Below are 12761 nucleotides of genomic sequence, written 5' to 3'. Positions count from 1 at the left end.
GGGTAGAGGAGGATGGTCATTTTCTTAAATGTACAAATGGCATGATTCATTTCTTCCCTGCCCTAATCTTTTCACTCGTCATTATAACACTCCCATACATACGCCATTTTTCAGGTTTGCCTGGCACTAAAGGAACCACACTAACTCTAAAGCAAGCTAGACCAGGGCTCACTCTTACCTCCTTACCCACCATTCTTCCCTATATTGAAATCTGTGGCCCAATGCAACTAGGAGGAAAGGCAATTGCTAGATAAAATCATGAATTAGCTTTCTGGTTCCTTTGAAAATATTAAAAAACCAAAATGATAGTTTGGGTTGTTTTTTTTTAAGCATTTTACCTTTTCTACCAGCTTCTTTGCACTTTTCATAATGGACAGTCCTTTATCAAGTATTTCCACACATGCTGGCCAGGCTGTGTCCCTCAGAACCCTGAAAAGAGGCAGGGTATGGAGGCTAGTTGGGACTCACTGTGATATGCCAAACTGAAAATCATTTCCTTAGAAGGGTTAATTATTATCTTGCCTAAAAAGCCCATTACTAACTGAACTGGGGAGAGATTAGAAACACAGAATTAGATCTCCCAGATAAATGTCTGCAATAAAGGACACTCTTCTGACTCATTGCTTCATTCTAGAAAAATAATTCCTTCAGCCTTGCTCTGTATAACACATAGAAAATGGATGGTTTTACTTTATCCTGGCTTATTCTACAATCTATGGCAAATCCCTTAAGTATTTTATACTGTTATTTTAAGTATCCAATTGGATAGATACAAAAATGGTTCAAGAACTGGGATCAAACCTAGTAAAAAATGGTTAAAGCAAAAATGGCACATTTCTAGTATTGTTACTTCCTTCTAGTTACATGGTTAACTATATCAATAAATAAAGCAAGTGAATTCAGTAATGTACACTTAAATAGTTTCAAACATACATGTAGAAAAAAGGATACAGTAGTGCAAAAAATAAATTATTAAAACAGAAAGGAGTATAAATATTATTTTATACAATGCTTTATAAAACCTGAACTATTTGGAATAAGACCTCAAGTCAGTGAAATAATGCAGCAACATTATTAGTATCTTTGCTTCACATTTCAATCACACAGTCATTCACTGATGAAAGAGAATTAAAGCAAAACCACTTTAAAACTTTCAGAAAATTTTATGTCAAAAGCATTTTTTTTCTGGGCTCTTGAACACCTCTGCTGTGGGTATAGTTGTGCAGCGTGTCAAGAAATATCTTAACACAGAAAGTTTCTAACAAGTCACATTCTTTGGTCTTTCAACTGAATTTCTCTCTGTAATCAACAGCAGGGTAATGCCTCTATTTGATACTTCCTTCAGTTAAGATATTATTGCAATTAGATATATTTACAAGATGACTCCTCTAGGCAGTAGAGAGGATGAAAATTCCTCTTCATCAATCCACTCTCACTAGTTTTGGTTTCGTGCTATAAAGGCGAGGATGCGCCGAATGCCATTCAGTCTATCCTTCAAGGACCTCATTGCTAGGAACGGAAGCTGAGCACGGCTTTCCAGTGGCAGAACTGCTAATATCCACCAGCACCAGGCTGGACCATTTGGGTTAATCTGCAACAGAGAAACAAAATGATTTCACCTTATTCCTGTGGAATTGACATCAGTGTGCAGGTTTTCAAAGTAGCAAGGTAAATATCCCAGGTGAAACTGCTTCTGTGTGTAGCAGAGACTGATAATTGCCCTGTATCCATTTCCCCTTATCTTAGCTGGGTACATAGCCACCCAGAAAAAGACAACATTTTTCATCCTCCCTTGCAGCTAGGTGAGGCCATCAGACAAATTTCTGGCAAATTAGATGTAAAGGGAAGTGATATGTGTGACTTCTGGGTCATGCATGCCCTAGGAAGGGGGCACATGGCCTCCACCTTCCTCTTCTCTCCTTTTCCCCTAGCTAGAACATGGACATGGTGATCAGGAGGACGAGGGCAACAGTCAAAGGATGGTAGAGCTTTGTGAGGATGAAACCTGTAAGGATGGAGTGATCTCATAGAACAGAGCTGCCCTAGGCCTCCTGGACATATATGCCTGCTATCTTGTTTAAGCTAGTTATTTTTTGGTAGTTGTTAAAGGAAGCAAATCAGTATCCTAACAGATTCACTATACTTCCTAGCCAGTGTGATTTGACAAGCTGGAATATCCACTACTCAGTCTCTTCCACTTCTAAGATTCTATTTAAGATCCTTCATACTGATGCATGCAACTTGTGGGCCTTCAATTTCCATGACCCCTTAGGCTTTGCGTGTCTCTTAACTCACTTCATTTCTCTGCTTCTGGCTGAAGGCACTATAGTCCATATATGCTATGTCACTATATAGGGCCACAGTTACAATTAGCTTCTCTCCTGAAACTAAGCCTATGATGCATAGCCCCAAAGCCAAACAATCCCACTTCACAAAAATTCCAAAAAGGGGACATCTGTAATACTTTCAACAACAAAGATAATACAAATAATAATAAAAATAAAACGCATTCCCATAAGAAATGTATCCTGTGCCCAGGATACATTTAGTGAAATGTATCCTTTCACTAAAGACCTTTCCCATCCCACACAAACCCTTCACTAAAATTCTGTTTGTCAGCAGCTGCCCAGGCATGCATTTTAGACATTGGTGACTTATCTCCTACTAAACCCGAAATGAGCTTTCTGCCCCCAATTTTCTGAAGGCTGGTTTTAGGACTGTAGTGAACCACATTCTGGTCAAATTACCTACATGTGGGATTATCTGCCTCCAAATTGGTTCACTTAATTATGCCCCAAACCTCACTGCCCTCTTGGCTTCTCTGTGTCTCCAGATTCATTTGGATTCATTTTTTTCCCTCACTGCAGTCTGTAATATACTCTCCCTCCTATTATCAGTTTTGAATATTAGATGGACATATTCTGAACTTTCTTTCCCAGGATAATTAACGAAGATATTTAAGTTGATGTTAATATCTGTGTCTGTTTCTAAGAAGCCTTCCCCCAAAACTTAGGACATTTTTATTAATGGTACCACTGGAGCTGCCGCACTGACTGGATCAAACTGGATGTAATTTTGACTTTTTGTTTGTTTGTTTGCTAATGCTGCGGCTGCCAGAGCAACACAATAACAGTCCCAATAAAAAAGGAAATGAAACCTCAAGTTTCAGCTTTCTGTTCCTGAGCCTTTATGAATCACTCTGTAGCATGTTTTTGTTTTTTTTCTGGTAGAAGATGCTGTTATCATTGCTGATCGCTATCTTCTGCCTGACCCGGGGAAAATGCTATCCAGAAGGTGAAAGGGAACATTAAGTTCTATCATGAGCTTGCTCAGAGCTCTGCTGTAGTCCTGAGTCACAGTATCCCAGAGCGAGGAGCTGGGTTATTTATTGGGAAGCACTAATTGGCCTTTCTCCCTTCAATATTCATGATGTATTTTCATGGGGAAAGGGAGCCACCTTTGTGGTCTGGAGAGAGCAAGACATTTCAGCCCAGTAGGAACAGGCTGGTTTTTTAAAGCCTCAGAATGCAAGAGAAAGAAAGAATTTAGAGATCTCTTCATCTATCTGCTTCAGTTCAAAGATGGGAGAAAAGTGGAGAAAGGGGAAGGGACTTACCCAAGCTCACACAGCTAGAGAGGTAAGTAGGACTAGTCTTTTGGCAGGGACATCAGAATACACATATTCTATTTTATTATTGTGAGAGAGTCAGGAATGTGTGTAAGCAAAGAATCCAGAAAGTTCTGGAGGAGGTGATGATATAGGAGAGCCAGCTCAGAATGTGGGGAAGGTGATTGTGGGGAAATATTTGGCTAGGATAGCTGGCCCTATTTCCTAGCTCCTGAAACAATGTGGGTGGTGGTGGGCGGGGGGGGGGGGGAAGACAGTTATGAAGCTCCCTGGAAGTGGCAGCCTTTGATCTCAGCTTCCAGGATACCCTTCTCTTAAGCTGGCCTTTATGTGAATCTTGTCACCTGAACACATTACCATGGTGTGAATCTGGACTCCCACTCGAGGTTCTCCTGTTGATGGTGTCTGTGCTCTCATCTCTCACCTGACTTATCTGTCAAAACCTATCTTGGATCCACATTCTTACTGCTGTTCTTTAGTTCCTGGAATTCTGACCTGGGGTCCTTTTGGTCTTACCCCTGATGCCTAATGCCCAGCCACACAATACCAGATTAGATCCATCTTGCTCCCTGCATTTGATTTGCTAGATGACCACACATCCATCTAATCACAAACCCTAGGCTCTCTCATCTGCTGGGGGCAACTGATTACAAAGAGACACTTTATATACCTGAGGATCCGCAACTTTGTCTGGCATTGGACCAAAGTGATTGATTATCCGATTCCTAAGAGAATTTTTGAGCGAATGAAACCATGATGATGCTTGTTCATAGACACAGTTATGTAATCCCATGAGTTCAGCACAATCCTCTCCTAGAACCTGAAAGTATCAAAGTGGAAGTGAAACATTCTGTACCTTCTCCATCACTCCTAGAGCCACTATTGGTACCTGAGTCTTTTTGAGCATCCATCCTGTCCCCCTATGGGAAGGCTCACCCACCCAGCTTTCTCTTGTGTGGAATGTGAAAGGCTCCTCAGCCAGATGATGGACTGTGTAAATACTGCTGAGGGTGGAGGAAGGAGAAAGATTTGGCTGGGCAAACTGGCTGAAACAGCAACACATATAGAAAACCAGAAATGCAAACTGGCCTGAGTGGAAGCTTGATCTTAAACTAGGTTATGCTGGCTTATGCCTCTATCCTTTTCATTTTTTACATCTGCTTTCTCATTTCTTACTGGTAAGAGAAACACGAATGTGCCTGTGTCTCACTTTATCTTCCAAGTTGAATATATTTTTTCATTGATCAAATACTTATTAATAGTGTCCTACGTACTGACTGTAAGTATAAATGAACACAGGTTCATCTCCTCTTCTGCCCATTAGTCCAGAAAACAAAGAATTAACTGGACATGTCATCTTCCTGCCTTAGAGATGATGTATTATTGGGAAGAGCTCTTAGCCAGGTTGCCCATTTTGAAATACAAATGCATGTGTGAATCTCTATAATTATCTCAAAAGAAAACATTTTAAAATATAAATAAATCGATAAAGCAACACACATGTGTAGACCCTGCTCCAGATCTATCCTTTGGTACCCCTGGCAGAGACCTAACTCTTGGCTGAATGGGCCCAAGGGTTGGTCTGGCTTGACATTTCTTATCCATGAATATAACTCAGCAACTAAGCAGGGAGAGCCAGGACAGGGGGGAGTGTTCTCACTGCCACTCTACAACCCAATGACAATTGGCAGCATTCAATGTTGCGGCACCAATTTGATGAGAAATCCCAAGGCCCCCAAAGATGCTAAGGGATCTTTTTGCAACCATCTCCATCTGCCAAACCACAGGAATAACCTGGCTTTGGGATTCTTGGCACTAGCCACCCTTACCTTTTGGTCTTCAATATATTCAATATCGGCTGTGTTGTAGCCATCTCGCTGGCCCTGACAAAGGACCCTGAAGCGCCTCTTGCCTACACTGTCAATCACTGAGCGGCCATCGGCAAAGAATTGAACATTTCTGATCTCTAGGATGCAGCCATATTCTGCAAACCTGTTTATTGGAAATAAAGTCAAGAAACGGAAATCTTCATGAGTTGTTTCCCTGGCCTCACCAAGCCATTTCTACACTATGCTGTGCCTCAAGGGACTTCTGCCTATTCACCTGTCCCAGGATCTATAGCCACAGCTATACAACAGGCAGTGCCTGTGTGAAAAAAAAATCTTCATGTATTAATATAACTGCTGGTATTTATTGAGTACATTCTATGTGCTATGATACTATGCTCGGTGCTTTGTGTGCATTATTAACTCACAAATCATTCCAACAAACCCAATGATGTAGGCATTCTAATTATACCCATTTTATAGATAAGAAAACTGAGTCACAAAAAAGGTTAAGTAACTTGCCCAAAGTCAAACTTGTTCCAAGGCTGAAGCCAAAACATGAACTCAGGCAATTTGACTCCAGAGCCCACCCTCAAAATAAGTTTTATAGTTTATGCCACCCACTTAACAAAAGAGTTATCCTGAGGTTCCTTTAAATAGGCAGCCTCTCACATACTAAACTAGGAGCTAGAGGAACCCTGATCCTTACAAATGCCTATGGTCATGACCTGGCTAAGTCTCCTGAGCTGTACCTCCCAACCTCCTGGGAAAGCCCTAAGGAAAACCAAAAACTTCCTCCACCCACCTTCCTTGACTCACATAGCTCCTCACTTACCCCTTGACAGGATCTCCAAGGCACATGCCGAACTGTCTTGTGCCTGTCTCAATGCATCTACGAATCATCAGACGGTAGCAAGGCTCAAATATGTGTAGGGGACAAGGAACGGTGGGATAGGCCATAGTACACACGAAAATAGGCACATTCTTATTTAAGCTGTAAGGAAGAGTAAATGACATGATTCTCAATGCAATGGAGCACAACACAGAAAGGCTGGTCACATGTCACCATGTGGTTCCTCCACAGGAAAGTAAGGAAACATCAAGTGTTTGTTGTTGTTGTTGTTGTTTTAAAATATATATTTTTATTGATTTCAGAGAGGAAGAAAGAGGGAGAGAAAGATAGAAACATCAATGATCAGCTGCCTCCTACACAACCCCCACTGGGGATCGAGCCCACAACCCAGACATGTGCCCTGACTGGAAATTGAACTGTGACCTCCTGGTTCATAGGTCAGCACTCAACCACTGAGCCATGCTGGTTGGGCGGAAACATCAAGTTTTTATGGCTGATAAAAAATACTGAAATGCAACTGATGCTGTGGACTGAGTCCCATGATGGGGTTAGCCTAAGGGCTGAGGTAAAAATGGACATTCTGCACAATCTAATTTGCCTAAAGTTCTCTATCTAGTATACTAACATGGTAGGTGACAGTTATACTTCATATTTTTTTCTTCTTTCATGCTGTCCACTCAACAATCTCTCCAGGTGTCTTGCTGGCAGTATAGGGAAGGGTACTGGTGGTATAAGTGGGCCCAGATCTCCAGAGCAAGGGTGGGACATTCTCTACAGAGTCACCATGAGCACCTCAAATTTGCAAAGCCCCTAGAAGTCTGCATGGCAGGTCCAGCTGGGAGGAGGAGGGAGCAATGGGAGGTGGGAGTAATTTAGCCTAGTGATGCTCAAATACACCTGTGCAGCAGGATCACTGAGGGCCCTTATATCCAGACTAGCAGGCTGCAACGCCCCCAGAGACCCTTGTGCACCAGCTATGGAATCAGGACCCAGGAGTTTGCCCTTAACAAGTGCCATGAAGGTTCAGACACAAAGCCTGAGGGGGTACCACAAACTGGGCCGGCTCCTCCTAGACCCTGTTCTCTTATTTGTCTAATAAATCCAATATAGGAACAGCTGAACCTATCAATAGGTTTAAGACCATTTGCCCAAATCTCAAAAGGATTAAGTTTAGGATGCCTTTAAATAGAAATGTAATATATTTCTCTATAATATATTCCAGTTTTTGTTAATAAGACATTAAATAATATTCGAGAGATTCAAGACAAACTTAGGAATCAGAAATAAAGATAAAGATGCCCTGAGTAGATGTAATATAAGTCAATGAGGGGAAAAAAGGATTTAATTTCTAGCTTCCCAGGAAAACATCTTGTTCAAAGTGAGAGGGACATTCAGACAAGTTGGTGGCAGTATAGAAATGGTTCTCTACAGGGCAGGCATAAAACCAGAACAGTTTTTGCCACCTGGAACCTCACCCCCAGAATACTGTGAGGATTCCATTGGGGTTGAGACAGGAGGACAGCAGTATGAGAGGCAGAAATTGGTGATTGCCTCCTGCTTTGTCCGCTAAGTGAGCTGTTCTTCCAGCCAGGCAGAGAACCTGGAGCCCTACTTGCATTTCCATCCCTACCTTTCACCTCTCATCACCTGTACATGGCAGAGGACACAACACTCTTACTATCACCATTTATTAAGTATTTACTAGCCACTAATTGATTTGATCTTCATAACAAGTCCATGAAGTAAGAACTACTATCATCCCCAAACTACAGAGAAGGAAACTAAGGCCCAGAGAGGTGAAGTGACTTGCCTAGAGTCATGAAGTACATTCACTTTGTGGCAAAACTGGGTCATAAGCCCAGGTCTGGCTGACACCAAAGTTGTTAACCTCATAACACCTCCTTATTTGAAAACAGTCTTCTGGACACTTAAGCTACTTCAACTGACTCCTGCCAGTGGCACCCAGTTACTAGTGCCAAGATCTGACCTGGCAGTGGTTTGGCTTATGCTTCTTCACCAGTGTACTGGTAAATGTTGAACAACTGACTTTCTGGGGGTGGGGGAATCCCTGGTTTATAGCATTTGCCAATTTCCATGGTGCAAATACTCTCACCATGGCCAACTTCAAGCTACTGACATGGTATCACTGAATGAGGAGTTAGGATGAAATGTGCATTCAGCTCTATGAGCTGATATGAGTAAAACTGAAAATAGAAACATGCATATACATACTTAGAAAGTTCTTCCATTTCCTCTTCATAAAGCCTCTTTCGTTCACTGAGTTCTTCTGGAAGGAATTTGGCTATTAGCTCTTCCATTATGACGTTTTTGCTGTACTTTCTTGATGCCAAGCACTATATGAGGAAGGAGGCAATTAGATATTATGCAGTCATCAGAAAAACACAAAGCACTTCTTATGCAATCAGTAGAACAGTCAAATTACTCACATATTGGAGTAATTTGGGCCCACACATTAGCAGCTCATACTATCATAATGTATGTATTCTCTGGGTGTTAGAACAGTCAACAGTATGGTGATTACCAGAGGGGAAGCAAGGGTGGGGGAAGTAGAAAAGGGTAAAGGGGGGATAAATGGTGATGGAAGGAGACTTGACTTTGGGTGGTGAACCCACAATACAATATACAGATGATATAGAATTGTACACCTGAAACCTATATAATTTTATTAACCAATATCATCCAAATAAATTCAGTGAAATTGATTAGTCTTATAATTAGAAAAAAATATTCTAACAAGGGAAAAAGACCTGCATTTATGTTTTAAAAATCTCACTGCTTTCTCAAAACACTGAAATCGAGATCATGTTCTTATCAAAAGAGGGGAGAAATCTTTCCCTTTCCATTTTCTGATTATTGTGTTTGAAAGCTCACAGAAACAGTCTCCATCTGAGACATGCTGAATGTCTATGGTCAAAAGGTTCAGAGAACTAAAAAGTAATTTTTAATCATTGATCCTTTCCTGCCCTGCCCCACCCCCACCCCATCCCAATGCTTGGCTTCTGGATATTTTAAGCCTAAATATTTTTTTGTTCTCTATCTTAAAAAAACACACAACTAAATACTGGTGATTTTTAAAAAATATACCATCTAGTTATCACTGAAGTTATGTTATAAACCATGATTTCAGAACTGAACTCAGGCTCAATTGTCACTATTACTCTCCTCCCAAACACCCCTATCACATGCAAATCCAGGCATCTGTAAGTACAGGGCATTAAACTGTTTGGAGCTGGCAATAAAACATCTGCCAAGAATTGCTCACTATGGAAGCTACCCACACATGCCCAGCAGTGGGAGTTCCTGAGTATAAAATTGCTACCTTCAGACAATTTCTCCTTTCCCAGTATGGGCTATGTTTGTCTATTCTGCACTGAATATGATTGGAATAAAATATTTATCTCTCTGGGAATGGTGTAAGTGTGACCCTTGTGAAAACAAAGTGATAGATGATAATATCTTCTAGCCCCTAAGTCTGGGACCCCATAGCATCTGCCTCCAGGATGCCTTATCAGCCACTGCCACTGTGCAGGAGAACCACCTGCTTTGCCAAGTCCTGATCTTGGGGAAAAGCAATGACTCAGAAGGTAGTCAAACCAAGAAGGAGGTGACTGCTGATGCTCAAACAAAAACCAGGAAAGGCATATACTAAACCGTTAACAATAGTTTTCTCCAGGTGAAGAGCATAATGGTAGGCTTTTCTTTTTTCTGTTTATCTGAGTGTTGCAGTGTTACCGTAACACAAACATATTATTTAAGTATAAGGACCATGGGCTTCTCACATACAATCAGGCCAGCAAATCTCACCCCTTTACCTAGGCAAGGATGATGCTGACCCTTCCCCCAACCCAATCATGCCCTCAACGTTGTCCCGTGTGATTATTTCACTCTATTCCCTTCATTTAAAAGTTGGGGTGTTGGAAAAGCTCAACATGTGACTTCTCTGGACCTGCGTTCACCTAGAGGTAGTCTTGTGTCTCCACCCTCTCCTCAGGGATGACAGGGGTCAAGCAACATTAATGCTGATTGTAAAATGTGGCATACAAGTCCCTGAGGGAGGGAAAACAAGATGGACTCCTGGATGTTCTTTTGCTAAAGAAAATCCCATCAGGCCGACTTGAAAAATAAGGTGGCAATTTGTGTGATTCATTTTAGAGGACCTAGAAGCTTCAGAGTTTTTCAAGTAGCCAAGCATCTGCTAATAAATAGAGTGGCTTCTGAGGGGCAGAACAAGGACCGTATTGAAGGTCCGTGAGGTTTCTGCAGCCTTAGGAGTGATCTCTTCAAACCAGAGTATATGAGGGGCAAGAGCAGGCGGGGAGAGGTCAATGGGGGGAAAAAAGGAGAGATATGTAAAAGTTTCAACAATAAAGAATTTTAAAAGCACACACAGTATAAATGTTGACAATAAAGGGACATCAGGGCTCATCTAAGTCCAAGCCCAGAGAGAACATAAAATTCACACAACATTACAGTGAATTGGGTGCCATGATGGGATTAGAACCAGGATCCAGGTTTATCATCAAATTAATACTTTTGTTTCCAACACGAACTTATTTCATTACCAACAGTTCATAAAAAGCTAGACGTTGCCTCATTTTTCTGAAGGACATAGTGGAGAGGGGAGGAGTAACTATAAGACAGGAGAAAGAGATAGATGGTCTAAGGGAGTATTTTGCCCCAACACAGTGCAGTGGCTTGGGATCCAATAGGACACTCTCTTAAATACCCAATGCCAATCCGACCAAAAATAAATAATATTTTACCTGTGAAAGACCATCTTTGCACAGTGGACATTTCGCATTGTGGTCTAGGCATCTCTCAAGACATTTCAAACAAAATGTATGTCCACACGGTGTTGTGACTGGCTCATAGAATAATCTGAAATTTAGAAATCAAAATGGAAGAAAACTGCAATCAGACAAAATAAAAAAGACAGGGCTACTGAATGTTAAGCTTTTATAGTATTATTTGGAAAATTCTGTATGTTGCGGTGAGGTGTGTTTTGTTTTTGTTTTTAAATCCATGCTGTTTTTGAACTTCAAAAAGGCATTTGGTTTTTATTTCTGAGCTGAATTGTAAAATAATGCATTCACTAAAGTTTAGGACATAGATCATTTTGTAACATTAGTTCTAGCCAATCTCTTCTGGGGCATTCATATTTTTTTCACTGTCTAGAGATAAATACCCAGAGTGTCTGCATAGATTCTATTCTAAAACATTTAGCCAACCTATTCATCTGAGTGTATGTAAACACACAGAGAGATAAACACACATTAATATGTTAACCCATTTAAGTACTTCATATCACATTACAATGGAAAAACGACTTGGCTTCTTTGCTAACCTTGATTCTATTTTTCACCTAAGCAATGTCTATTCCCTGAAGAATTTTGAAATTGCACCTGTAACAAACATATAACTGCCTTTTTATATGGATTAACCATTTTCCTAGGGGTGGTAGAGTATTATTGTTAATGTGCTTACTGATAGATACATGCATATATACATATATACATATGCATGCACATACACTTCAATTAAGTCCTATTTTAATTGTTTTGGGGGGCCCTTTTTTAAAAGGAAATTTCAAATATGTTTTTTTTTTTATTTTAGAGAGAGGAAGGGAGAGGGAGAGAGGAACATTGATGATGGAGAACCACTATCGGTTGCCTTCTGCACGGCCCCTACTGGGGATCAGTCAAGCCCGAAACCTGGGCATGTGCCCTGACCAGAATCAAACGCAGCGACCTCTGGGTGCATGGGATGATGCTCAACCAACTAAGCCCACCAGCCAGGGCTGGTGGTCTTTTTAAAAGCTATTTTGTACATTGAGAGATTCATGAATTTACTTTGCTTAAAGAAAGGCTCACCTGCAGTAGAACCACTGGGCTGGGGCAGCTAAAAATGATGGTTCATAAGTGGGGCTCCCACTCACCAAGAGGACAAAAAGAACAGAAAGATCCTGACCAGACTATTTTGACCTTACAAGTATGTCAGTAGAGAGAAAGAGGCGGCCAGCTGCACAGCCTCCTCGTGTGGCCATGGCTGGGAAGTGCATCAGCTACCTGGTCAGAAAATAATATCAACAACCTACCAACCCTAAAACAATTACTGATTATTCAAGTAGAACAGAACATGTTTCTCTTAAGTTAGATACCAATTACTGCAATTTAAAAAAATCTATCACTAGCATAAGCAAATTCAGCACTAAAAAAGATCAAACGCACTAAAAAGTTAAACCCTATGTGAAGAAAAAATAAATTAAGGCAAATTTTATCTATATAATATCTTCTTTTCTAACAATTATGCAGAAGTGCTCAAGTAACATTTCATTGTGCATTTAATAATGACACATATTTTTAATGAACAAAATCTCTAACCCTGGGTTTCAATATAGTATAACCACTATTTTTCAAGTACTTGAGGGAAAAAA

The 12761-nt window shown here is 40.8% G+C and overlaps 1 protein-coding gene across 4 annotated transcripts in view; it reads right to left on the bottom strand.

Annotated features, from left to right (window-relative positions):
- Positions 1-963: 963 nt before the first annotated feature.
- LONRF3 (LON peptidase N-terminal domain and ring finger 3) overlaps positions 964-12761 on the bottom strand; it is a 36247-nt gene continuing 24449 nt past the window's right edge. For 3 of the 4 annotated variants that reach the window (XM_028133109.2, XM_008156831.3, XM_054725207.1), the window contains 6 exons: positions 11092-11206; positions 8540-8661; positions 6290-6448; positions 5458-5620; positions 4299-4448; positions 964-1591 (listed from right to left, as the gene is read on the bottom strand). In XM_028133109.2, the coding sequence (XP_027988910.2) occupies positions 1436-1591; positions 4299-4448; positions 5458-5620; positions 6290-6448; positions 8540-8661; positions 11092-11206 (865 nt within the window). In that variant the 3' untranslated portion in view covers positions 964-1435. The remainder of the gene's footprint in view (positions 1592-4298; positions 4449-5457; positions 5621-6289; positions 6449-8539; positions 8662-11091; positions 11207-12761) is intronic. The other variant, XM_054725245.1, reaches the window with a different exon arrangement.

Source organism: Eptesicus fuscus, chromosome 1 (assembly GCF_027574615.1).
Source record: "Eptesicus fuscus isolate TK198812 chromosome 1, DD_ASM_mEF_20220401, whole genome shotgun sequence".
Lineage (NCBI taxonomy): Eukaryota > Metazoa > Chordata > Mammalia > Chiroptera > Vespertilionidae > Eptesicus > Eptesicus fuscus.
Note: the sequence above shows the minus strand (reverse complement) of the source record. Positions and strands in the feature narration are given on the sequence as shown.